The 25,450-nt window shown below is 37.4% G+C and overlaps 1 protein-coding gene across 1 annotated transcript in view; it reads left to right on the forward strand.

Moving 5' to 3' along the window:
- Nucleotides 1-5,939: 5,939 nt before the first annotated feature.
- The window catches only part of LOC122791088 (nuclear receptor subfamily 5 group A member 2-like), a 643,734-nt gene continuing 624,223 nt past the window's right edge, over nt 5,940-25,450 (forward strand). The window contains exon 1 of the mRNA XM_044058884.1: nt 5,940-6,113. Within this exon, the coding sequence (XP_043914819.1) occupies nt 6,050-6,113 (64 nt within the window). The 5' untranslated portion in view covers nt 5,940-6,049. The remainder of the gene's footprint in view (nt 6,114-25,450) is intronic.

The following is a 25,450-nucleotide window of genomic DNA, read 5'->3' on the forward strand; positions in this document are numbered from 1 at the left end:
AAATGTGACACATAGAATGATGGTACATATCCCAACCCTTTATTCAACACACTGAGTTCACTATCAGTAAACACATACTGAGTAAGGTTAATAACTAGCTAATTTATGTCATTAACATCATCAGTAGCTTCTCCTGGTACAACCAAGTCTTCTAAACCTGCAGACTGGCCTGAAACAACTGCTCCATTTGTTTGTCTTCGATGTTTCTGTCCTCCCCTTCTAAACCGTGGCTTACTGTTGATTAAGACACACACTGGTGACGCCTTTGTGCGAAACCAGCCTGTGCTGCAGATTGTGCTTGGAATAAACTATTCATCTGCTAGCTGGCAGTTTCTATATCCTGACTGCTGGAATATTTTGGTGTTTTATATATATATATATATATATATATATATATATATATATATATATATATATATATATATATATATATATATCTATGGGTCCACTTTTTAATTTCGAGATACCAAACTCAAAACATCGAGATTTTGGAATCTCAAAAAGCAATTAAAATAATGTTTTTGCAGGGGGCAAGCCCCCCTGCACCCCCCCTACTTTTTTTGTTTTTGTTCACTTTTTACTTTTGAGATTCCAAAATTTCGATGTTTCAAGTTCGGTATCTCAAAACTCGAGATTTTGGTATTTCGAAATTAAAAAGTGGACCTATATATATATATATATATATATATATATATATATATATAGATATAGATACATATATATACATAAATATATATATATATATATATATATATATATATATTTGTGTGTGTGTGAAAAATATAATGAGTTGAAATTGATCAAAAAACATTGAACATTGGACACTATGATAAACAAAACTGAAAAACATCTAAAAAAAAAACCTGACTGCAATTGTAAATAATAACTTTCTTTTTTTACTCATGGGGACTTAGCCATACTCCCAAAACTCAAGTAAACTAACTCCAGTGTCAAATAACCATAGAAAAATGCAAAAGCATTGAATTATTCCACTGTTAACCTTCTGAAGTTCGACTGTGGCATAATTAGGCCAGTTTCACCACTTACCAAATTAGCGCACAATATATGCATTCACTGACAAAATGTATACCAACCATGCATATGGTTAGATGGCTACTTGGTCTATCGTAAGTGGTCAGGCTCAAACATGCAGTCAATATTTTTGTTTTATTATCAGTAGTATGAATGTCATTGACCTTTAGACTGTCCTTACACAAGGACATAACATCCTGTCCACTCCTAGATGCTTCTTTTTATTGTATGTACATGCATAGAGATGAGTTTCCAGTGATTAGATTTTAACTGTCTGACTGCTGGAATATTTTGGTGTTTTATATATTTAGATATATATATATATATATATATATGGGTCCACTTTTTAATTTCGAAATACCAAAATCTCGAGTTATGAGATACCAAACTCAAAACATCGAGATTTTGGAATCTCAAAAGTAAAAAGTGAACAAATAAAAAAAAAAGCAACTAAAATAATGTTTCTGTCCTCCCCTTCTAAACCGTGGCTTACTGTTGATTAAGACGCACACTGGTGACGCCTTTGTGCGAAACCAGCCTGTGCTGCAGATTGTGCTTGGAATAAACTATTCATCTGCTAGCCGGCTGTTTCTATATCCTGACTGCTGGAATTCTGATTCTTTAGCTAAGAGGTTAAGTGGTATGAAAATGAATGGCACCAGTTTAGCTTTACCTCTCCACCAACATCCCAAAGAGTGGCTATTAATTTAGTGGGACTAATCCGATCAAAAGAATAAATAAATTGACAAACATAACTTAACTTTAAGCACAGCACAAAATTTGTAAGCAGATGTAGGTGTGTCTTGACATGAGTAACACTGGGTGATTGACAAACGGATACATTCAGCCTCTTGGCTATGAATAATGCATGTGGCATCATTTTGTTGTAATACAACAGAAGTATTATACAATGTCACCTCCTATTGTTTGGAATATAATTCTCAAAAGTTCAAGACAAAACAGAGGGGCTGCGGCTGACTATGTCAAAGTGTGGACTATTTTATCTCACAAAAAGTGGAAGAATACAAAGTAAAGCAAACAAAAACCTAAATAACAACAATGCAAACATAACACAACACAAAACTAAGATAATTGTATAATAGCAATAACTAACATCTGGGTGTGGGTAATGCTGGATTTATCCACAGTTGGCTTAAACCATGCCAACTGTGGGTAAATCTAGCATTACCCACACCCAGTCATGGGTTATTGCTATAATATGTGATAAATGTGAACATGCTCATAATACAGACTAATTGAATCAAAATACAAATATATACATAAAGGATGGTCACAAGCTGTGACCAAATATAAGTTAGCTATGTTCACAGGTAGTGTTATAGTTCTTCCTCACTGATCTAGATCAGGTCATACCCGCTTTATTTGAAATACTGAGACAATTCCAGGTGGTAGAAGGATATAAGTTTAAATCTAAAGCTATTTATATAAGTTACACTCCTACATTTCAACTTGTCCAGCACTTCCCAAACATATGGAGAAACTATAAAATGAGATACCCAAGCACGTGGATAATGTTGGTGGAAAGCTGGCAGGTGATGCAAAATCTTCTTCTTCTTCTTCTTCTTTCGGCTTTTCCCGGTTAGGGGTCACCACAGCGGATCACCTGTCCGCTCATGATTGGCAGTGGAGTTTTACGGTGTCGAGTTGCCCGGTGCCCAGCCTTCCATAGAAGGCACACACACACACGCACTCACACCTAGGGCCAATTTATAGTGTCCAGTCCTCCTACAGCATGTCTTTGGGATGTGGAAGGAAACCGGAGCACCCGGAGGAAACCCACGCGACTACAGGGAGGACATGCAGACTCCACACAGAAGGCACCCCAGCCGAGGATTGAACCGGAGAACCTCTTACTGTGAGGCATCGACGCTAACCGCTGCACCACCATGGCCGCCCTGGCAGGTGATGCAAAATAAAATATAAAAATAAGATGAAAAGATGAAGATGACTAAAATGGAGCGGGACCAGAAAATACAGGCAATTAAAATGTTTGTAGTTCCCTTGATCCTATATTTTGGGCAGTCTTTTATGTATATATAGGTAGATCCCCTTCTAATATTTGAAAGACCATGTTACTGAATTTTGTTTTTGCAAGACAAAATTGCGGGGACGAAGTGCCCGAGCGGCGGATTTTCCCAGGACAGTTAAACATTTGCCCAACGTGCCCTTTTCTATGCTGTAGTATGATCCTGAAGTTGGTATATATAGTTAGGGGGGTGTGGGGCCCCCAGTTAGGTGGGTTTTGTTGGAGTTTAAGCAGGTGTTTGCTTGCCCTAGGAGAAATTTGCCATTTGGGTGTTTCATTTTCGCGATTTACATTTCATGAAAATGAAGTTGGATGATATGGCCTTTTAAGTATTAGAAGTAGATCCATACTGGTATATGACAAATGGAAGAGTCTTGAAAATGATGTGGCCAAATTCATTTGGGAAGGAAAGAGACCTAGGGTAGAATGGAAAGTAATGATTAGTCCACCAGAAGATGTGGGGATGGTACTCCCAGTCTAGAAGATTACCATCTAGCCACCCAACTAGGGTTAATATTGAAAATATTTAGCCCCTAGTTCATCTTAAATTGAAAAGAGATATTAAAACTGGCTTGGGCATAACAGTTTAGTTTAGATATAAGTTTTTGATCTGCAGATTGACCAGTCTCCCTAATACAGAAGTACTTATCCTATCTCAGAAATATTTTAGAATATAAGATTTCATTCCCACCATATGTGCATTCATGCTAGTCTCAGCCTTTTTCACTTATTAACTTAACAGGTATTTATCTGGTAAATGCAATCTCTAAATACTGATAGCTCAAATGTTGCTTTATTTTGCTATATTTATGTGCAATGCTACTTATATATTATTATGTATATGTTTCTTACTCCTTTTTTTGATGTGCTGTATTTGTAATTTTACTATCTTGGAGAGTGAATTTTTATTATACTGTAAACTTTTTTGTAAGTAGAGCTTTTCTCTTTGGGTCTCCACTGAAAATGGGCTTCTAGCCCAGCTGGACTGACCCGGTTAACAAATATCAATTAATATTTCTTAACAGATGCTGAAAAAAGTTTGCAGAAAATAATATAAATAAAGTGACATTTTGTGAAGGAGCACCTGATCTAAGTTTTCACTGTAGAAGTAATTAGGTATTAGTTTTAAGATTTAGGAATTGCAGTTAAGATCTTAATAGAGAAGTAGAGAAAATAATTTCTTACTGTAAAGGAAGTACAAAAACTCTCCTTCAGTGAGTTCTTATTCATCATTATCTCTATTACTATTGTGTCCTGTTTTTGTTAATGCAGATGTATCTTCTTATAGACACTCGTATTATCACCTTCTTCATTTCTGCCTGTATTCTGTATTATTGTCGGTCATGTGATCATATGCTGTTATATCACATGTATTCTGTATTATCTTTGGTCATGTGATCTTATCCTGACCTATTACCATACTGTCTGAGATATTTGTTGTTAAGCATTAGTTTATCAGTGCCCAGCTAAATTTCATCCCTTTGCCATGACATAACCTGCATGTCTTCCCTGCGGTCGAGTGACTTTTAAAAAGACATGCAGGTAGGTGCGTGTGTGTATGTGTGTGCCTTCTGTGAAGGTTGGGTGCCAGGCTGGCAACTCAACACCATAAAAACACCACTGCCAATCAATCTGTGGACCATTGTTCTGCTGTGGCAACCCCTAACCGGGAAAAGCCAAAAGACATTTGTTGCAATGACATAACCTACCTTTGCTTGATCAACATGAACAGGAAATGCATAGGAATGATAGCGCTCAGATCTTATGCTTGAAAAATGACTAATTTATAAAAGAGGAATATGAAGTAGCACTCACTTAGGGCATTAATATATGGTAGTTTTAGTGGTTTGTGAAATTCATAATTTTGAAATATAGCTCCTACGCTATGGTTACCCTGTTCTGGTGGAATTTATACCGAATATCAACAGATATGTGGAAAAGGAGTACACTTCCATGTGCTATCAGATTAATAACTAGCTAGAAATTATACCTTTTAGTTACAATGATACAATAAAACACAATAAAAAGAAGCAGTAACTTTGGTTAAGTGGTTCTGTAAGGAATGAGCCAACATATACTGAATGTAATAAATCATTCCAGTTTCTCGCAAGCCCTCAAAAATGATGAACAGTAAGGTGGAAGGTATGCCTTCATTCTGTTCATGTGTTGGATTCAAAAAGAAAGTCCTTCAATTAAATATTTAGCAATGCCATTAAAAAGTAAGGCTAATAAATAAAATTTCTAGGTGAAAAAGGAGACTTTACTAGGAAAAAACTAAACTGAAAACACCCTCTTTTTCTTCTCGGATGCTTTATTGCTTTTCATAGGGTATTGTTTAGTAAGACTCTTTTTTTTTCAGAAAATTACACAGTCTTTATCCAGACTTTAACATGATTTAGTTTTATTGCAGCTAGATAAAAGTTCACTGTCTCTTTTGTGTGTAGGATTCTTTTGTGAAAAGAGCAGATTAAGAATCAAATCATTTGAGTTTACACTGCAGTAACATATTCACTTTGAATTAGTGTACTTATGTGTTATTAAAATGATGCCCTCATAACCAGCAGTCATGTTGACTCCCTGTATACTTTAACATTAATATATATTTGAAAATTGATGGTCTAGTCCTCCCGTCTACATAGTGAGTTAATTATTTGTTTTACTTTAGCTATAAAGACTGCCTTATCTACAACTTTGTCAGTTTAAAAGTTGCAGTTTTTATACTCTTCAGAATGATCACATGACAAGAAAAGCCAATCAGGTATCTTATGTGAAAGCTTGTTTCCTTAGATTAATCTTAAAATAGAAAAGGAGTGTACAATATATAGTGGGACTGATTAAAGTTGAGCACAGCCTTACACAGTCTTTAAATATAAAATATTTATCACACTTTATTCTAACAAGGGTTTTGAGAGGTACAGCAAGGATAAAATAGCGTACAAACAAGACAGATAAGATTAGTTCTGAAGAAGAATGCCAACGAGCCCTGATTTGGCAACGTGCTATCCCTACTACAAACAAGGAAGGCAAAGTGAGCGTAAGTGATTTTAGAATATCTCTAACTTCATGACAAACTTATTTGAAACCTAGGTGTTGATTATGAGCAAAAGCTCTTCTTAGTCTAGGAAACCCAAACCATTGTTGCATTATCTTTCCTGCTAGCTAAGGTTCTTAACGTTCTTATTCGGCTTTGAGCTCTTTTTTTTTTTTGTGTAAAGACTGAAAGAAATGTCGTACAAAAATATATGCTGCACCAGTAATAAATGAATGACTTGAATAACAGAGAAATATTTATCAGTTGTGATGTCTGACTTTGCTATGCTAAGACTGATTTAATTTGACTTTGCTGTGCTCATGGAAAGATTCTGCTATCACAGAAAATATTATTATGTCTTGGTTGTCTTGTGTTTGTTTTATCAAGGAGAACCATTTGTAGAACCTCTGGTGATCATTTGTAGTACTGATGTTCAACCCAACTATAATGTTGTCAGGTTCTGATAATTTTTTAGACTGTATATTATTAATGAGTAACCAGTTGACAAGGACATGTACATTATTTGCAAAATACGTCAAATTAACCAGAATTTCTAGTCTCTCTTTTCTTTATTTACTGTAATTAGCAAACAAGACTTTAACAGGTTATAGATTGTAAGGTTTATTAATGTGGTTATCATATCGAAGAAAGGTATACATGCTTAAGTGACTATACATGAATGCTTGTCTGTGTGGGAGGTCAAGATGAATTCTAATGAGATAGGGTTATAATTATTAAAATTTCATGAACTCTGGCACTGGAGGCAGAACTCTCCAGTCAGGCTCAGTGGAATAGAATGAGGCTTAACTTGTTAACTTTAACCTATGAATATTTTATACAATCATACACACATACATCTGTGTACATGTTTGCGTATGTGTATGTGTATTTGTGCACATGTGTGTAAATGTATGTAGAATGTGATCTGATGTCAATAAGTTACATAATGGCGATGAGTAATTTAAACCAATAAAAACAGCTGGAGAAGCAAAATATAAATGCATGGAGGGACACGGATATAATTATTCAGAAAATTAAGCTGCTCCATTTGAAAATATTATATGGCTTATTTCACTGTGATCAGGCTGCTAGTAGATAAATTAAAAACACACACACACACACACACACACACACACACACACACACACACACACACACACACACACACACACATAAATACCTTTGCTTAGGTACTGTTAGTCATGAGCATTGTGTATCAGTCATGCAGACCCACTAAATAAATATTTTTATTACATAACTTTATTATATAGTATGGTGACTGATATTACAAAAAACTGTAAGGTTATGGATTGTGGAAAACTGAAACACCATATACATCATATTCTTTTATTCTAACAGTTTTGAGAACGAATTTAATAATTCCAATGAAATAAACAAAAGCATTCATGAATTTAGTTAAGTGCTACAAATAGGAAACAAGAAACCAACAGCTGCAACCAGTATCAGTGGAAGGTGGAAAATTCAGTGCTGCTGTTTTGCGGAAGATTTATTTTAGAACAGCCATTTTCAGGTTTATTGTTTTCACCAGCAGCTTACTCCCACATACCTTTGAATGAAGGGAAATAGATAAAAACACTGCAGAAACTGTTCCCAGTTTTGCTTGCTAATTCAGCACACTTGTTTTTATAATAAATTGTGCTACTTCTGAATATATGCTTATGTTAATGCATTTCTTATATGATAAAATGTATAAATTAACAAGCAATAAATTAAACCTTAGCAGTCATTTTAAGTTGATATATCAAACTTTTGTCACTGCTTTATGAACCCAAAGGTAATATATATTTTTGTGGGTAGACTACTAGCATTTTGTAGTGAAGGTGGCAGATGCTGATATCTATAGATGTAGAATATACATGAGATGCATTTGCATTTTATGTGCAGCATATCAAACATTAAAAATTGCATGCTAGGACCTTTGTTTTTTAATGCATTCACATTTATTCAAAACAAATGTTTTATGAATTTTTCTTTTAAAAGTCACAAGCCAGTTAGTGCACAGGAATTAATCTACAATATTTTGTCAATATTCATGCATAGTAAATAAAATATATAGCCAACATTGACTAGTATAAAAATGACAAATAAATATTTTGCTTTCTTTTTAAGAAATGATACGGCCATAAAATCAAGAACAATGCATTTTATTAAGCAATGATGAAACTGTGTATTTTACATATTTTGTGCAATATACTTACAAATTACCACAACATTTGACATATGTTGAATGTATTGTCATATTAAAAACTCCTGGTTCAAAATACTGCCTCATTTTCAAGTTTTACTATTAAGAAGTTGTATAACAAAGGGTGAGAATTGTTTTTTTAATGTTTGACAATGTTAGAATAATTCATTCTTGTGGTGAATTTACTGAGTGATGTGAGGTCTACTATAAACTGATAGGTTAGAGGTACTATTTTTTTGTAAAATACATTTTTAAATACTGGATATCTTTAATTAAAACTCTGTAATATGTGCATGTTTCTAACATATTCATCACTGGTGCATAAAGCATGTATTTATCTGTTTATGTGGGAATCTTTTCTGTTAGTAAATCTCTACACACATGTACTCACTCTCTTTCTCTCATACACACACACACACAAATATATTTACACGCGTGCAAATATTTGTCCTTTGTTTTAGAAAATGAAATTGATACAGAACTTTTGCTGAGGTATCCTGATACCTAAACTGATTTAACTCATAATCATTTTTCATCTAACCATAAAACACCCCAAGAAAAGAAAAAAAATCATTTGCAGGTTTCTTTCCAGGGCAAAACATGGAAATATTTATTTCTAGCTCAGTTAAATAAATGTTTAGCTACTGCCTAACTTTGTTGGCATTTATGCTTCAGTGCATATGGATAATTAAACATGTCATGCACTACATATACATATATGTCTACTGAATTTAAGTGACAGACCCAAACATCGACTGTCAAAACATTGACAACAAAAGGTCAACAACAGGAGCATTATGTGTATTCATATGTGTGGAAAAACAACCTCAACACATCCAAAACAAAAAAGAAAAAAATACAGTAAAACATAATTTCTTGCAGGTATGGAACTTGCACCCCTAACCTGAAATGTTATATACTAACTTTGATACGCCTGCATAATATGAGGGGAAAGGGTATATCTCCAACCCTGAGAACTGTGCATTCTCACACATCTGTCATTATACTGCTTAATCGACCAAACTGTGAATTGTGTCTACTAAACAAATGTTGTCCATACAAGTGTTCAAGACCAATATCAGGTCTCCTATTTCTTTTCTTTTTTTTTTTTTTTTTTTTATATTTCAGTTCATAAAGTATTTTATTTTTGCTAGGCTGGCTGTGAATTTCTCAAAGCAAGTTATATATCAGATGTAGTGTCATGCACATAAACTATTTTTGAGAAAAAAATAGCAGAAATATGTAAAGTGATTGAATTCTGTTTGTATCTCTTTCATACATGACAAATATGCACTGCTAAGTATGTTAGTTCAGAGTTAATAGATGCTCTGGTTACACGGCCTGCAGTTATTCAATGGCTAGAAAAGGAAAGTGTGTTTGTAAACACAAAAGAACCTTGATTTCTAGACATCAACGGATTCATTGTTATTTTACATGCGGCTGGTAAACAGTAAAACATGTAGGACAAACATTTTTCTTTAAGAAGGTCAATAATGCTGTTAGTCTTGTCTTACAAATGTTTTGCAACATAATAAATGAAGAAGAAGATTCATTTGAATTTGGCACACACATAGCTGCGTGTGTTGATACAAAAGCTTACTTCCAAGTTAACCTTTTTCCTAATACTGAAGATAAAGCAATTGTTATTTTCAAAAGGCATATATGCAACACTTTCCATACGTTTCTGTTTGTGATAGTGATTTGGTGATTCTTTATTTTTATAGGCAGCATAAATGTATATTTGCCTTGAAAAAATACAGGGAAAATCATTTGCAAATATGTTCATTGAACATCCTGTCTTAGTATTTTAGAACAACTTGGTGTATATTTCTCATTCCCTTTTACAAACTGTAAGGATGTGTGGAACATAATTTAATAAACTACCTTTAACTGCGAATTGACAGCCATTTTGTGGCTTTACTTTTCATCTTTTACGCTGCCACAATAAATTCCTTTGCACGTCATTTGTACACACTAGATACAGTGTCTACTTTTCTGCATACTATACTATGATGTTCCTTCTTTTGAAATCAGCGTTTCAATTGTGAGCATGGCCTTGAAAATATATATAGTTTCTTTTGTATCCAAATTAAAGACTGCTTAGCATTTTGGTGAATTTGAACATTTTACAAAGATGTGATCTAACAATTTTTTTTTCAGTGAAAAGAAATAAATTAGTAGGTATACAATGTTCCAGATTTTATGTTCCAGTATATAAAAAAATACCAAGCTTAACTGCAATGAAAAATGCACAAGTGTGATTTCATCATGATGACAGTAACTGGGTACAGATACAACAAGTGATAAAGTTAAGAATAGTTTTAACATGTCATAACTAGATTAAAGCATATTATTTGAATCTTAAATACTTAGTTTGGGACAATCTAGCATAATCATAGGGCTGTGAAAACTAAAGTATGTGAACTAGCATGCAACTGGAAAACATATAACTATTTAATCATCATTTAGCAAAACTGTGAATGTTATCAGTGTATTTTAGGGATAGTTGTGTTCCTTTAGCAGTGCATTTACTATAGCAGTGACTCAGGACTCAGTGAGTAAGGGCTTAATACCAGCCAAAGGGAATGGTTTCTTAGCAATTGTTGATGAGGAAGAGGAAGAATAAATAAATGTGTAAAATCTTATCTTGCTTTGTTATTATAATTTTGCACAAGGATGGAGTTTTGCCTTGAAATTACAGACCTTCTCATAATCCTTATTTAATTTATTCATTTGTGTCACTTGTTCTGTTTACATGACATCAGCTAAAACAGGCACAAAGACGTTCAGTAAAATGAGATATCCTTCACTTTGCAGAGTGCAGATCAGTTGAGGCTTGAAAGTTTTAATCACAGGAGAACCTGTTGAGCATGCTTTCATAGCTGAACTGGTCTCTGTACATGAACAGGCTGTTCGTTATAAATTTCTTATGGCCTGTTGGATGGCGGTGCAGGTAGATCAAGTATGTGGAGATTAATGACTGCATTTGATGTACTCATATAATGTTTTTGATGAAAGGTCACCATGAGCAATGTCAGAGGGTTACAAGTATTTGTATGTGAGAGCAGCTACATTTCTGATGCTTAGATTCTATCACTCACAGTGAATTAAATCACAGGAAAGAAACAGAACTGTCAGTGCATACATTCCCTGTTAAAATATTCTGTAGTGTGATCATTAGATAAATTAACACTTCGGTCTTGTCATCTGTGTAAATTCAGTTTTGGGTAAGTGGTCTGTCAATTATTAAAAGAATACACGCACACACACACACACACACACACACACACACACACATATATATATATATATATATATATATATATATATATATATATATATATATATATATATATATATATATATATATATGGTTTACCTTTAAATCACCGATCACACTTTGTCAAACGGCCACTTTATCAATGCGGTTTGCGTGAACCAAAACCGCGAAAAATTTTAAACATCGAAAAACATTCAACATTTCCGGACGTGCAACATCTCCACACCAATGCTACCATGGGTCAAAAAGGGTCGAGGTTTTGCCGTTCACATATTCGGAATTCAGCATTGGAGACATTCGCATTTCGGCATTCGCGGAAGTCGTGTCACCCATACCGGGATCGACAATATAAAGGTAAACCTATATAGATATATATATATATATATATATATATATATATGTATATAAAGAGAGAGAGAGAGCGCGCCAAAGGGTAAAATGGTCACACAGACAAACCATTCAGTAAGAGTTTTCTCTATGTAATACCTTAAACCTCCTATAGTGGAGGCCAATGGAATTTATGCAAATAATCCCTTAAAGACAAACAGTGTTTCAGTGAAATGGCTTCTAAAAGCCCGTGACTTTTCACATTTTACTTTTTAAGTCTTTATGGGTACATTCAGGCCAATTAAACCAAACCTCATACACACATATATAAAACTATATATATATATATATATATATATAGATATATATATATATATATATATATATATATATATATATATATATATATATATATATATATATATATATCTAGGTCCCCTTCAGTAGGAAAAAAAAACATTTTTTTCTAAGCTTGTTTCCTGCCTTTCATGTAAGTCGTCTAGTCCAGATACAGATTTGCTGTATCCAGGACTGTTTGTAAGCTTCTGAGCCCCCAAGCCTTTCTGTGTTGAAGGGAAGCCTTCTAGCTTAATTTTGTTTCTTAGAACTACGAGTTTTCTTGTTTCAGCACTCAAATCTGTTTCTTTGAGCTCAGCACTTGTTCAAAACTCATTGCAATCACTAAATAAGCTACAAATTGCTACAGCACTTAACTTTTCTCACTTGTCTAGAGGAAAAAAGTTTTTAGTACTTAATAAATAAGCACCTATCCAGGCATGTCTAAGGGTCAGCTCCCGGTATTTTCTCCTGTCTACCTGATGAATCTGGGCATCCTGGGGCAATGCAGCAATTGCCTCATGTACACAGACAACCCTCTCCTCCTACCACCCAACACTACAACCTGTGAGAGATGCACTTATATAGCCAAACTGGAAGCAAAGCTCTCTTCACCCAAGACTGGACTAGACAGTCAAGAGGAGAAGGTAAACACTTGCACCACACCACACTCATCACATAGTCCCTCAAAACCTACACCACCAAAACACACACATAAAAACATAAAACACACACCTACATTCGTGGATGCTCTCAAAAAAAATATACCAAGCAACAGGGACCTCCAAAGCAGAAACACAAGCAACCTTCACCCCCCCCCCAACATAACCCAAATGACACATAGCCCACAAACTCAGTGTGCCACTCAACCACAGCCCATAAGGCATAACAACGTACCCAACACTCTAGTCATAAGTGAGTCTATAGTCAGGCACACTGATGTTCCACTCACCAGGCTAAACAAGGAGAAAGTTATTGTCAGCTGCCTGTCAGGTGCCAGGATCTGCCACATAATAAATGCACTCAGGTCACTCCACAACAAGTACAAATATGATTCTGTCATTGTCCATGTTGGTGTGAATGACCTGATATGTACCTCCCTGGACTACATGAAAAGAGACATGGAGGAGCTGTCCGATCTTGTAGCCCAGGCAGGTATGACCCTAGCCCTGAGTAGCATCCTGCCATCACCCAGAATGATACCACAGTACAAGGACAAAATGATTGACTTCAACAATTGGCTAAGCTTCTGTTATCATTTTAAGGGGATTCAGTATCTGTCTGCCTGGGATGACATGATCGACAAACCACAATGCTTTGCCGGAGATGGCCTGCTCCTATCGCCCTTGGGATTCCAGATACTGGGTAAGGCTCTTGCCACCCCTGTAGTGCCTTTTTTAGGCAAGATTCAAATGACAAATTCACCACCGTAACAGGTACAAGCAAGCAAAATCTGGGGGTAATATTACTTAATGCTAGAAGTCTAAACCTCAAATTGCACTCACTCGAGGCACTCCTTAAAATGGAGAACATCGATGTCTGTGCATTGACAGAGACCTGGTTTAAGGCTCCAGAGAGCACCCCTGCCTTACCAGGCTATAATTCATACCACACCTTTCGGCCACCTAACCTGGACCGAAGCACTAAAGGCAGAGGTGTGTCCATATTTATTAAGGATATCCACACCTCCAGGCTAGTTGCTCAGTATAATGCATCCAGGATTATCCAAGTGCAACTAGCTCTGGGCAAGACCACAATCCAAATTGTAGCTTGCTACAGATCCCCCACCATGCCCCAGGATTCCCACTCTTCATTTCTTGATACACCGGAAAATATTAGGGTACAACCTAACACCCTAATAATGGGTGATTTCAACTACCCCACCATGAACTGGGAAAACTACTCATGTACCAACTCTTGTGCTCAACGTTTTCTGGAATTCATAAATTCCATTGCCTTGGATCAACTTATCCACACCTCCACCAGGGGCAGCAATATCCTAGACCTGGTCATGACCAACATGGGCAATTGGTTTTCCACACAAGAGGTCAATTCCTTGTTGGTCAGATCCGACTACAAACAAATCACCCTAGACATCCACATACCACCCCCAACCCCCATTAGGGAAACCACCATAAAAATTTTCTCCAAAGCCAACTTCATGCTTCTTAAGACAGAAGTGGCAAACTTCACAACACCCATGCTGACGCACAATAGAGGTATGACTGCTGAATCCTATACAATTGCACTTTATAAGCACTTACATGAGTGTATGGATCGTGTAATCCCTAACAGAACTAAGATGTTATCCTCCAAAAAACGGAAGTCAATCTGGTGGTCCCCTGCCATAAACAAACTTTACAACAGAAGAAAGAAACTGTTGCAAAAAAGAGTAAAATCCCATGATTGGAGAAACTCCATGGTCAGCTTCAGTAAGAAGCTGAGATCCCTCATACAATCCTCCAAAGCTAGTTAAGAAAACAAAATCGCCACTGATTCTAAAGACAGCCCCAAAGCATTCTAGCTATGTCAAGAATCTCAATGGCAACACTCTGATCTGCTCTGAGTTACAGCACAATGGCACTAAATATAACCAACCAACTGATATTGCCAACATCCTGGCAGATATTTTCAGTGCTAACTTTACCCCTCTCTCATTCCCTAAAGGGCCCATCTCTATACCGGAAGAATGCAAAGTACCTGTAATCACAGCTGCACAGGTAAAAACACACTCTCCAAAGCCAAGAACATAGCAACTATGGGACCTGACAACATCCCAGGCTGCATTCTACATGAACTACAGAATGAACTGACATCCCACCTAAGTACCATGTTCAATCATAGCCTCACCTCAGGCTTTTTGCCCACTGAATGGCACACAGCAACGGTTATCCCACTCTACAAAGGAGGAGCCACCATGGACCCCAGGAACTACCGCCTCATTAGCATGACGAGCTTGGTCTGCAAGGCTATGGAATGTATCATCATGGAACTTATAAACAATGACATTGGTAATCTCCAAACACTGAACCCTACCTAGTTCAAGTTTGTAAAAGGCAGATCATGTCTCCTAAACCTGATAGACTTCTTTGAAGCGGTCATCAAAGCCGTAGATGAGGGTAAGGTGGGTCACACAGCCTATCTAGATCTCACCATGGCTTTCGACACCATCCCCCCACTCTGGAATTATAGATAAACTCAATAAACTAGGTATAAATCCCTATGTCACAAGATGGGTTGCCAACTGGCTCACTGACAGAACCCACACTGTGAAAGTAGCAGACTCTAAATCTAACTTCAGACCAGTGATAAGTGGAGTACCACAGGTTTCAGTCCTAGGTCCTCTCCTGTATGGTATCTACTTCTCTGAAGTACAGGCTAACACAGAAGGTCTTTGGCTAACAAAGTTCACAGATGACTGCAAACTAGGAGCCATAATCAAAACTCCTAACGATGTGGACATCCTACAAAAGGGCCTCACTGAGACAGATGCCTGATGTCAAAGCCATGGCCTCAGGCTTTTTGCCCATTGAATGGCACACAGCAACGGTTATCCCACTTTACAAAGGAGGAGCCACCATGGACCCCAGGAACTACCGCCCCATTAGCATGACGAGCCTGGTCTACAAGGCTATGGAATGTGTCATCATAGAACTTATAAACAATGACATTGATAATCTCCAAACTCTGAACCCTACCCAGTTCGAGTTTGTAAAAGGCAGATCATGTCTTCTAAACCTGATAGACTTCTTTGAAGCGGTCACCAAAGCTGTAGATGAGGGTAAGGTGGTTCACACAGCCTATCTAGATCTCACCAAGGCTTTTGACACCATCCCCCACTCTTGAATTATAGATAAACTCAATAAACTAGGTATAAATACCTATGTCACAAGATGGGTTGCCAACTGGCTCACTGACAGAACCCACACTGTGAAAGTAGCAGACTCTAAATCCAACTTTAGACAAGTGACAAGTGGAGTACCACAGAGTTCAGTCCTAGGTCCTGTCCTGTTTGATATCTGAAGTACAGGCTAACACAGAAGGTCTTTGGCTAACAAAGTTTGCAGATGACTGCAAACTAGGAGCCACAATCAAAACTCCTAATGATGTGGACATCCTACAAAAGGGCCTCACTGAGACAGATGCCTGATGTCAAAGCCATGGCCTCAGGCTTTTTGCCCATTGAATGGCACACAGCAACGGTTATCCCACTTTACAAAGGAGGAGCCACCATGGACCCCAGGAACTACCGCCCCATTAGCATGCCTGGTGTCAAAGCCATGGCCTCAAGCTCAATTTCAAAAAGTGCATTGTCATCCCTTTTGGTAAAAACTCTGTACCCATAAACTACCACATAAGCGGCAGTCTACTTAACACTGAAAGTGTGATAAGAGACCTTGGGACACAGGTGGACAGTAGTCTCTCCTTTGATAATCACATCGCCACAGTAGTCAGGAAATCCTTCTATGTGGCACACCTCATCACAAAAGGTTTCTCATCCAGGAAAAAAGAGGTCATTGTTCCCCTTTGCTCATCACTCATTAGACCCATTGTAGAGTACAACACCCCTTTTGGTATGTGCCTCACAAGACATCTACAACAACTGGAAAGGCCACAGAAATACCTCACAAAGAGGATTACCAGCCTCAAACAGATGCCCTATGCAGACAGTCTCAAAAAACTCCAGCTTTACTCTGTCACATATTGCCTACTCAGAGGCGATCTCTGCTTAACATACAAAGCTATGTCAAACCCAGAGCTGTTGGACATGCTCCACATAAAGAAATCCCTCCGAGCTACACGCTCTAGGGACCTAAACCTTGTCACCACAATAAACAGAACATGCTGGAGGGATAGATTAATGTCCCAGAGACTTCCCATACTCTGGAACAAACTACCTATCTATATCAAACAAAGCTCCTCATTAGCACTCTTCAAGAAAAATATTGATGATTAGATGGGAGATAGGAAATTCACCCCGGGGATCACTTCTGTGGCTCTGCTTGACAGGGGCACAGGAAAATAATTTTCTTGGGTGGCAAAAGCCAGGGTACCTTTTGGCTAGGCTTATATAGGCTCTAGGGCCAATAGCCTAGCACCTGACTATGATCCTATGAACCTATGAACATATAACAAGTTTGAACCTCATATGGCCGAGACCATATATTCGAACTTGTAAATGTTTGATCGGACTGAATGGAGATCTCTGTATAGTGCGAAATGGGGAAGATTTCCCTTTTCCACAATGTAGTGCGATCTTGGAGTTGGTATATTTAAGTAAGGGTGGTGTGGGGGTGCAGGAGGGCATAGCCCCCCTGCTCCAGACGTTTCATTTTGTTTTTTGTTGTTTTTTTCTTTTTTTACTTCAGTGTTCGAACTATTACAAGTTCAAACATATGGCCTCGGCCATATGTGGTTTGAAGTTGTAATATGTTTGATCTACTGAAGTAGATCTATATCTATATATATATATATATATATATATATATATATATATATATATTATATATATATATATTTATACATATATGTTTTTATTTATGGATATGGATAGCTAGATAAACTTTTGGTTTATTTGTATAGCTTCTGGTTGGAGAGAGAAAAACTTGACTGTTCATCAGATCTTGCAGTAAGGTCATGGCCAGAGTTATTTCCCCCTGGGAGGGCAGTGGTGTTACTTTCATAGCTTCCTTGATTCCTTGATGGCCTCAGTGTAGTACTTGCAGGGCAGTATTGTGTAAAGCAACTTAGCATCTATTGTTGCAAGTAGTGTATCCTTGGTGCCTTTGATGTCTCTGATCTTTTTGAGGAAGTCATACAGTTATTAAAAAAAACTATGGTTAGTAAATATCATGTTATAAAGATACATGCTGTTTAATTATTTGAAATATTTTGTTTACTTTAAGAAGAGTTTGGATTAATTAGAATCATGTCCAACTAGGAGACGGTAAGCAAATTAGGATGACCAAAACCAGCAGCATAGCCAGGGCAGGACAATGTGGGCAACTGCCTAGGCAGCATAGTGTTAGGGGGCATGATCAGTCATCCCATCATTCATCCCACTCCTAATCGCCATTCAGCGCAATACTAGCTTTTAAAATCCAGTATTACATTTGGGGTCAAACATGAGTGCTGTAGTGCTCCATGTGTGGTCTAAACTGTAACAACTTATTTTTTTCATTAAACTAAAGCATAGTAACACTGTATGGTCTAGACTATCTGTAGCAACAGATTTTTTTGTAGCACTCTGAATGGGGTATAAGAAAAAAAAGATTTCTTTCTGTTTTTTTTTTTTTTTTTTTTTTAATAAATATGATGAAGGTGGTTTGGAGGCAGGCCACAAATATGGAACCTGATTGACTCCTGCATTTGAGGAGCCACAGGTTCCTGGCTGTGGATTTTTTTGTTTTGTTTTGCTCTTCCATTGAGGAGCTGGGGCAGGTGGTAGGGGGTGTGTATCTGGCCACCCGGTTGGTGTGCCAGTGCAAAGGAGTGAACCTTTTGTTTGTTTTTCTCTTCTATTGAAGAGATGGGTTAGAGGAGGGAAGGGGTTGTATCTGGCTACCCTGTCAGTAGAAGAAATGGGCTTTTTTTATTCTCTTCTATTGATGAGTCAATGCAGAAGGGAAGATACGTATATCTGAGCAGACGTTTTGTATTTTTTTATTTTTATTTATTTATGTATTTATTTGCTTTCGTATTGAAGAGCTGGGATGAGAGTAGGGGTAGCACATGGATTGGAACTGTCTAAAGGAAGCCAATTGACATCCTGCAGTTCTGCATAATTTTTTTTTTTTTATTCACTTGAACAGCTTAGGGGGCGAAGTGCTGGATGAGCTAGGTAGCCCTTTGGTCAAAGCTATCTGTGATTGGATAATAATTGCTTCCCTTACATTGGCTAATTTGGTTAGCCAAAAACACTCTCTGACTGGATAATACCAGACTCCTCCTCACTGTTTTGCTCCAATTTCCCTGAACTTCTCCTTCACTTAACATGTATAATTAAGAAAGTGATAATATTGAATTACTAGATCAGATGAAGTCTAATGACAAAAGCTCTTATTTATTTTATTTTATTTTTTATTTAATTGACATTTATTTACCAGGAAAGTCCAACTGGGATAATATCCCATTTTCAGATGCCCAGGAGAAAAGCTCCACATTGACATAATATAGTTACAGTTAAATAATGTTATTACAAAGCCTAATACAGAAGAATTAATAATACATATTAACTCAGTAAAAATTCAGGGAATTCTCTGAGGCACATTACTTCTCTCCGACATGTCCTATTTATGTCACAAGCAAGGTTCAAATAGTTCTGATGCTTCTGGTTTTGTGCATGTGCAAAATGTCCTTCAGAGCAGGAGCCAAGGATGCCTTGCATGCTAGTCACAGATTATCTTTCAACAGTCTGTAGGAAACTGATATAGAGAAAGAGCTTTGAGATGACTTGCATGTGACATGTTGTTCACATCCTGTATTTTCTTGTGGGGAATCTCTGCAGATCAAGTATATACCGAAGAGGGGCTTTATACTCGATGGGTCTGATGAGGGCTGAAAACAGAGGAACAATAACCTCCTTGGACCTAGATGCCCTGCTGTTGCTTATAAGTTGAGCAACATACAATAATTTTCCTTACTACCTTAGACACATGTTGTTCGAAAGCCAGGTTACTATCCTTGTATGTCTCCGAAATCCCTAAATACTGAGTCCACTGTTAGAGGTGAGTTATTAATGAAATAGTTTCCTAGTTTGGCTGACTTCCCAAAGGGTACTATTATGCATTTCTTGGCATTGTGTTTTATGCTGTGTTTTTAGCATGAGTCGTTAGTCAGTTTTAGTCCTTCTTAAAGGAGGTTATTGTCTTGGGGGAATTCTTTGACTGCTCCTCACGTGGGCTTAGTAGGATGAAGTGCCAACACACGAGTACGCATGTCTCCATTAACATAACCCAGATGCCACCCACTTCTACTTTGCTCACTACCTTTTCAGTGCTCATGGCTGGCATCATCTTCATCTAATGAGTCCATCTGTCTAAACTTACTTTCTCTCATTCACTGTCTTCAGTGGGGATCTGCCTCACAAGTGGTCTATTTTTTCCACCCCATAATTCCTAGTATGAACCCAAGGAGATTTGAATTACAGAGGGAACCAAGCTTTTCATCCAAGACAATATAGAGAGATCTCTTCCTATACCATTTTGATCCACAGCAAACTGTACATTCATTTGGAGTATGTGCAGAATTCATTCACTGACCATGAACACCTAGTGTTTCCATGGGCATGTCTGAACAGCAGATTTAGTCCCTTGAAAGGGCTATCCTTTCTCCTCCCCAGTGTACTCTTAATATTGCAGTATATGATACACAGACATGAAGACCTACTCAATACCCCTTTAATGGTGCCTTTCCAAATACCTTCTTTGTACATCTCCCATATGCAAGGTGTTCTGTGCATCGGACCTTTTGTGCTGGATGCTTAAACTTTTAATTTTAGCTGCCTTTATTAGAATCTACACTCTAGCCATACGGGACCACATTTTATCCAGAAAATTCTAGATGTACCTTTTTTTACTCTTTGTGCCTTTCTACATTTACACAAAAGCCTTAATGGATGTCCAATAAAATCTCCAAATAACTTTACCAGAATAAGATTGTGTCATCACCTTCTATGTCTTCAGTATTATCAGTAACATGTACATTATCTTGACATGATCTGTTCTATTTATCCACTTTTCTCAACAACACATGGCCCCGCCATTCCTTTAACAAGAGTTTCTGCCATTGAACTGTTTGCTTCCTGTTATTTCAGCACATACTTGGCAACTGCTCGTTCCTCGTTTAGCTTCCTTATCTCCTTGTGGAGTCCACACAGGGTTGTTTTCAGATCAGTTGTGCCTGCTGCAGTTTCTCTCAGCATAAAATGTACCGAACTGAGTTTCTCATTAGATTTCAGTGCCTAGTGCTTTTAAAGCTACAAACAGAGATCAGAACCCTGCATATTACTTTCTTGATGGTTACTTTTATTCCCACTCACTTAACTGTTTATCTTGGTTATAGGCTCAGCATTGCTCCCCCCATCTTTTTTGTTTTTTACATATGCTTTTCTAATAATTAATGTGAATCAATCTGTTCATAATGTAAATGGTCCTGAAGTCATCTCACCTATCTGGTTAACAAAAAAAAAGTACTTCAAAAACCATAACCATGTGGCTGCACATGGGTTGCCATGTACAGTGTCTCAGAAAAAAAATATCTGCCTTAGTTAAAAAACCCACACAAAACATTTCTCTCTCTGTATATCTATAACTATCTTTCTCTCTATCTCTGCATATATCTATATCTGTGTGTCTGTGTGTGTGTGTGTGTGTATATATCGATATATATATATGTTTTTGTGTGTATATATACACACACACACACACACATATATATATATATATATATATATATATATATATTATATATATATATATATATATATATATATTATATATATATATATATATATATACATATATATATATATATATATATTTATAATAAGCATATGCAGGCTATAGTATTCTTTTAGCATGCCCCAGATTCTATTTTTTTAATCCCCAAAATTTACAACTATATAGTCAGTAAGTGGGATGTTAAGGTACATGCTCACAACCAGTTTAATATAGTCTACCTACTTAATCAACAAAATGTAAACCATAACAAATTATGTACATGTGAAGTTAGAAGAATGCCTGTATGAAAAGGAAACAACTGTTGCTACCTTTACTTTTATAGTGTACTTGTAATTCATGCATCTTTATTCAAATACATATTTTAACCCTTTTTGTTCATCACTGTATCTGTATTTGTATGATATATGTGACAGATAGAACCTATTAGAATAGTTTTCACATGCTTGTCATCAATCTATTTAGATGGTGATGAATGCGTGATTACAGATTATAAAATAATTGAACATCACAACATTTCAATAGTTTATTAATATTTAGATTCAGAGTATAGAACACATTGGCTGGTGTATGCCATTAAGCTGATAGCACACAGTGCAGATTTGCTCTGAAAGTGATAATGCACAGACATGCAGCAATTCATAAAAGCAGGTAGCACTTAAAGGTAATGTAGGAAATGGTGTGGAAATAGGGGGTGCGTAAATGAGCATATAATTGCAAGTGTAGAAGTAGACTCTAATTAGTGCAGAGTAAGATGGACATGAAAACCATTGAAAGCAGGTTGCTATTTAGAGTTGTCAGGCACTAAGCTGTGTGAGCAGTTTCATCTGAGTATAATGGCTAAAAGCACATTGAAACATTTAGAGCTGCATCTGGTCAAATTACACAATACCATTCCACTAATACAAGCATTAATACTGGGCACCTGGGGACATGATGCTGTAGCAGGTCACAGTAACAAAAATGGCACTGAGGCAGGACAGTGCCCTAGCAGATGACAGATCGACAGCTCCAGGAACACTTTTGCATTGAATGAGACATTGTATAAAAGATGGCAGACCAATATGGCCCACAGACTGGAAGAATGTGTGAACCTGAGATATCTGTGGATACCGCGGTATGTGTAACATATACCATTATAACTACAGAGAACTTTTAGAGACAGACAGACAGTGGACACATTGGATATATCACAGCATAGGCCAGTTGAATGCTCAAGACATTCCTTGATAAATTCTTTCTACATGTAAATGATATATCTGTTTCCCCACATGACAGGGATGTCCACCATGTGTGCCTGCTATGATATTAACTACCTTCTTGAGGTGCGGGAAAATGTAGGTTGCACACATGTGGAAAAAAATGGTCCCATTTGGTATCCACAGGCAGTTATGCATTAACATGGTTACACTCCATCAGTCTCCAGCTTGTATGTGACACGCAGGCACTAATCTCTAGTGTGCCTGCATAACACCATAGAAGTGCACATTGTACCACTCAACCTGCAGTCCCTTGAAAATAGGCACATCCAGCCAAAATGTAGACATCTAATTAGCATAAAATTTGAGTACCAAATAGCAAATAATTCTTCCTGCTTCCTGTAGAAATGTGGGATGCTACTTGGAAACCATGTTTTACAAAACAGAGTGTGACAAAAATGATGGAAAATATAAGCACATTATCAAGAATCAGTGTGACATTTGCAGATTATAATGAAGTTCATTGCTGAATTCTTCCACGAAAGGACATCTGTCTTTGCTTTTGAAAAGGGGATGTAAGATGCCTGCATTCCTGCTTTAAATTATTGTTGCCACTAATATGTTGGCCATCTAGTGTGGTTCTCTGTGTTCTAGGCAGCTTAAAAAATCACATGTGATGACGGTGATTTGGAATAGTGTGTGAGGGATTAAATTCTGCCTGAGAATAGGGGCATACCTCCAAAAGAGGAACATCATGTTCAGTGGGTAAAGCAGGCCTGAAAATAAGAACAGTCCTACAAAATAAGGACAGTTGAGAGGGCTGGTGCATACAATTCTGACATATGGCATACAAGTCATCTGTATCAATGCTTACGGGTCATCTAGTGGATCTCGTTCAGTTGATCGACTATGTATCCTGCATCATCTGCAACACAGTGAGGACATACAAGAGATGTATACATACTGTATGTGTTTGAAGATACATGGATGTACTAGGTGGGATCCCTATCAGTTGATCGACCTTCTGAAATGCCGAACGACATATGGCTGAGACCATATAACCGACATTTCAGAGGTCAAAAAGTGTGAATGGAGATCGCCATACATTGTGGAACAAGAAATTTGCCATGTTCGTCAGTGTAGTGCGATCTCAGAGTTGGTATAATTAGCAGAGAGTGTGGGGGTCACAGCAAACTGCAAAAAAAAAAAAACATTGTTTTTAATTTTTTTTTTTATTATATTTTCGACCTTCCGAAATGCTGGTTATATGGTCTTGGCCATATGACGTTCGACATTTCAGAAGGTCAAACAACTGATAGGGATCCACCTAGTACATCCACGTATCTTCAACCACATACAGTATGTATACATCTCTTGTATGTCCTCACTGTGTTACAGATGATGCAGGATACATAGTTCTGGTTGATGGCATCCATCTGAAACCTACAAAGCATAGCTAAATTTCAATATAACATTTCTTATGTATAAACTAGTAAGATTATAGAATGAGTATTTGGCCTGTTTAAAGTCTGGTTCTGCCACATAGGCACATCTGGGGGGATAGTATGCCTCTGCCACAGCCTGCATGATCTTTGTAGCATGCTGCACGATATACAGCATTGATGGCGATGGTAATTAAAAGCAAGCAGCAGTGAAATGACACACATACCTAGGAAGAATCATGTGGAGTCTGCAACAGAGTAGATAAAGCAGCAATGTCTTAGTCCTGACATGTTCATAGTTATAATGTATTGCCATACAGAACAAAAGGATTCATGCAGTGCTATGTAAAGGCTATGTTGTGCATCAGACATCTCCACTGACACCACAGAGGGAGAAAGAAAGACAATGATGGTAACAACTATCCTAATTTGCACAGCAATTAGGAAAACAAGGATACATGGCTGTCTACACAACCTCAGGATGGAGGCTACTGGTCAGTGAAGGTGTGGATGTGAGCTATGAAGAAGGGGCGATCAGTCTCATACAAAAGTTCATCTGGGGACTAGGTGGCAGAGATACTACATGCCTGTGCATTGGGGCTAACGCAATGTCTGGATGTCACAGGACAAGAGAGCCCCAGGTCACTGATGTGAGAGTACCAATGGAACATGATCTGTTGGAGGTTCACTGATAGGGGCACCCCACTCCTAGTGTCTCTCAGTTGCAGAGTCATACATACTATTTCTCTGCATCAGTTGTACTGAAAAGACATGGTAGTGCAGTATATGGTGGGCACCCCACCCCATCTTCAGTGTGCTTGAACATAATGTGGAACTGTGGCTTTGCTTTGTTGTTTGCATCTCCCTCACACATATGTATGATGGCTTGTATGTCCCTTTTATCATTCAGCATGAAAAGAGAAGAACTCAGCTGGATGTCACAGGAGGTAGCACAGACTTTGTGCCAGCTGTGGTCCAGCATCACTAAGGGCACACTTCCCCTTGTGTTTCCCTTTTGCTGGTCATGATGGTACCTCAGTACCACAGGCACACCAGTATCACCTGTCACTGTCTTGGCTGAGTCTGGGGTGG

Source organism: Protopterus annectens, chromosome 16.part0 (assembly GCF_019279795.1).
Source record: "Protopterus annectens isolate FY-2018-M chromosome 16.part0, PAN1.0, whole genome shotgun sequence".
Classification (NCBI taxonomy): domain Eukaryota; kingdom Metazoa; phylum Chordata; order Ceratodontiformes; family Protopteridae; genus Protopterus; species Protopterus annectens.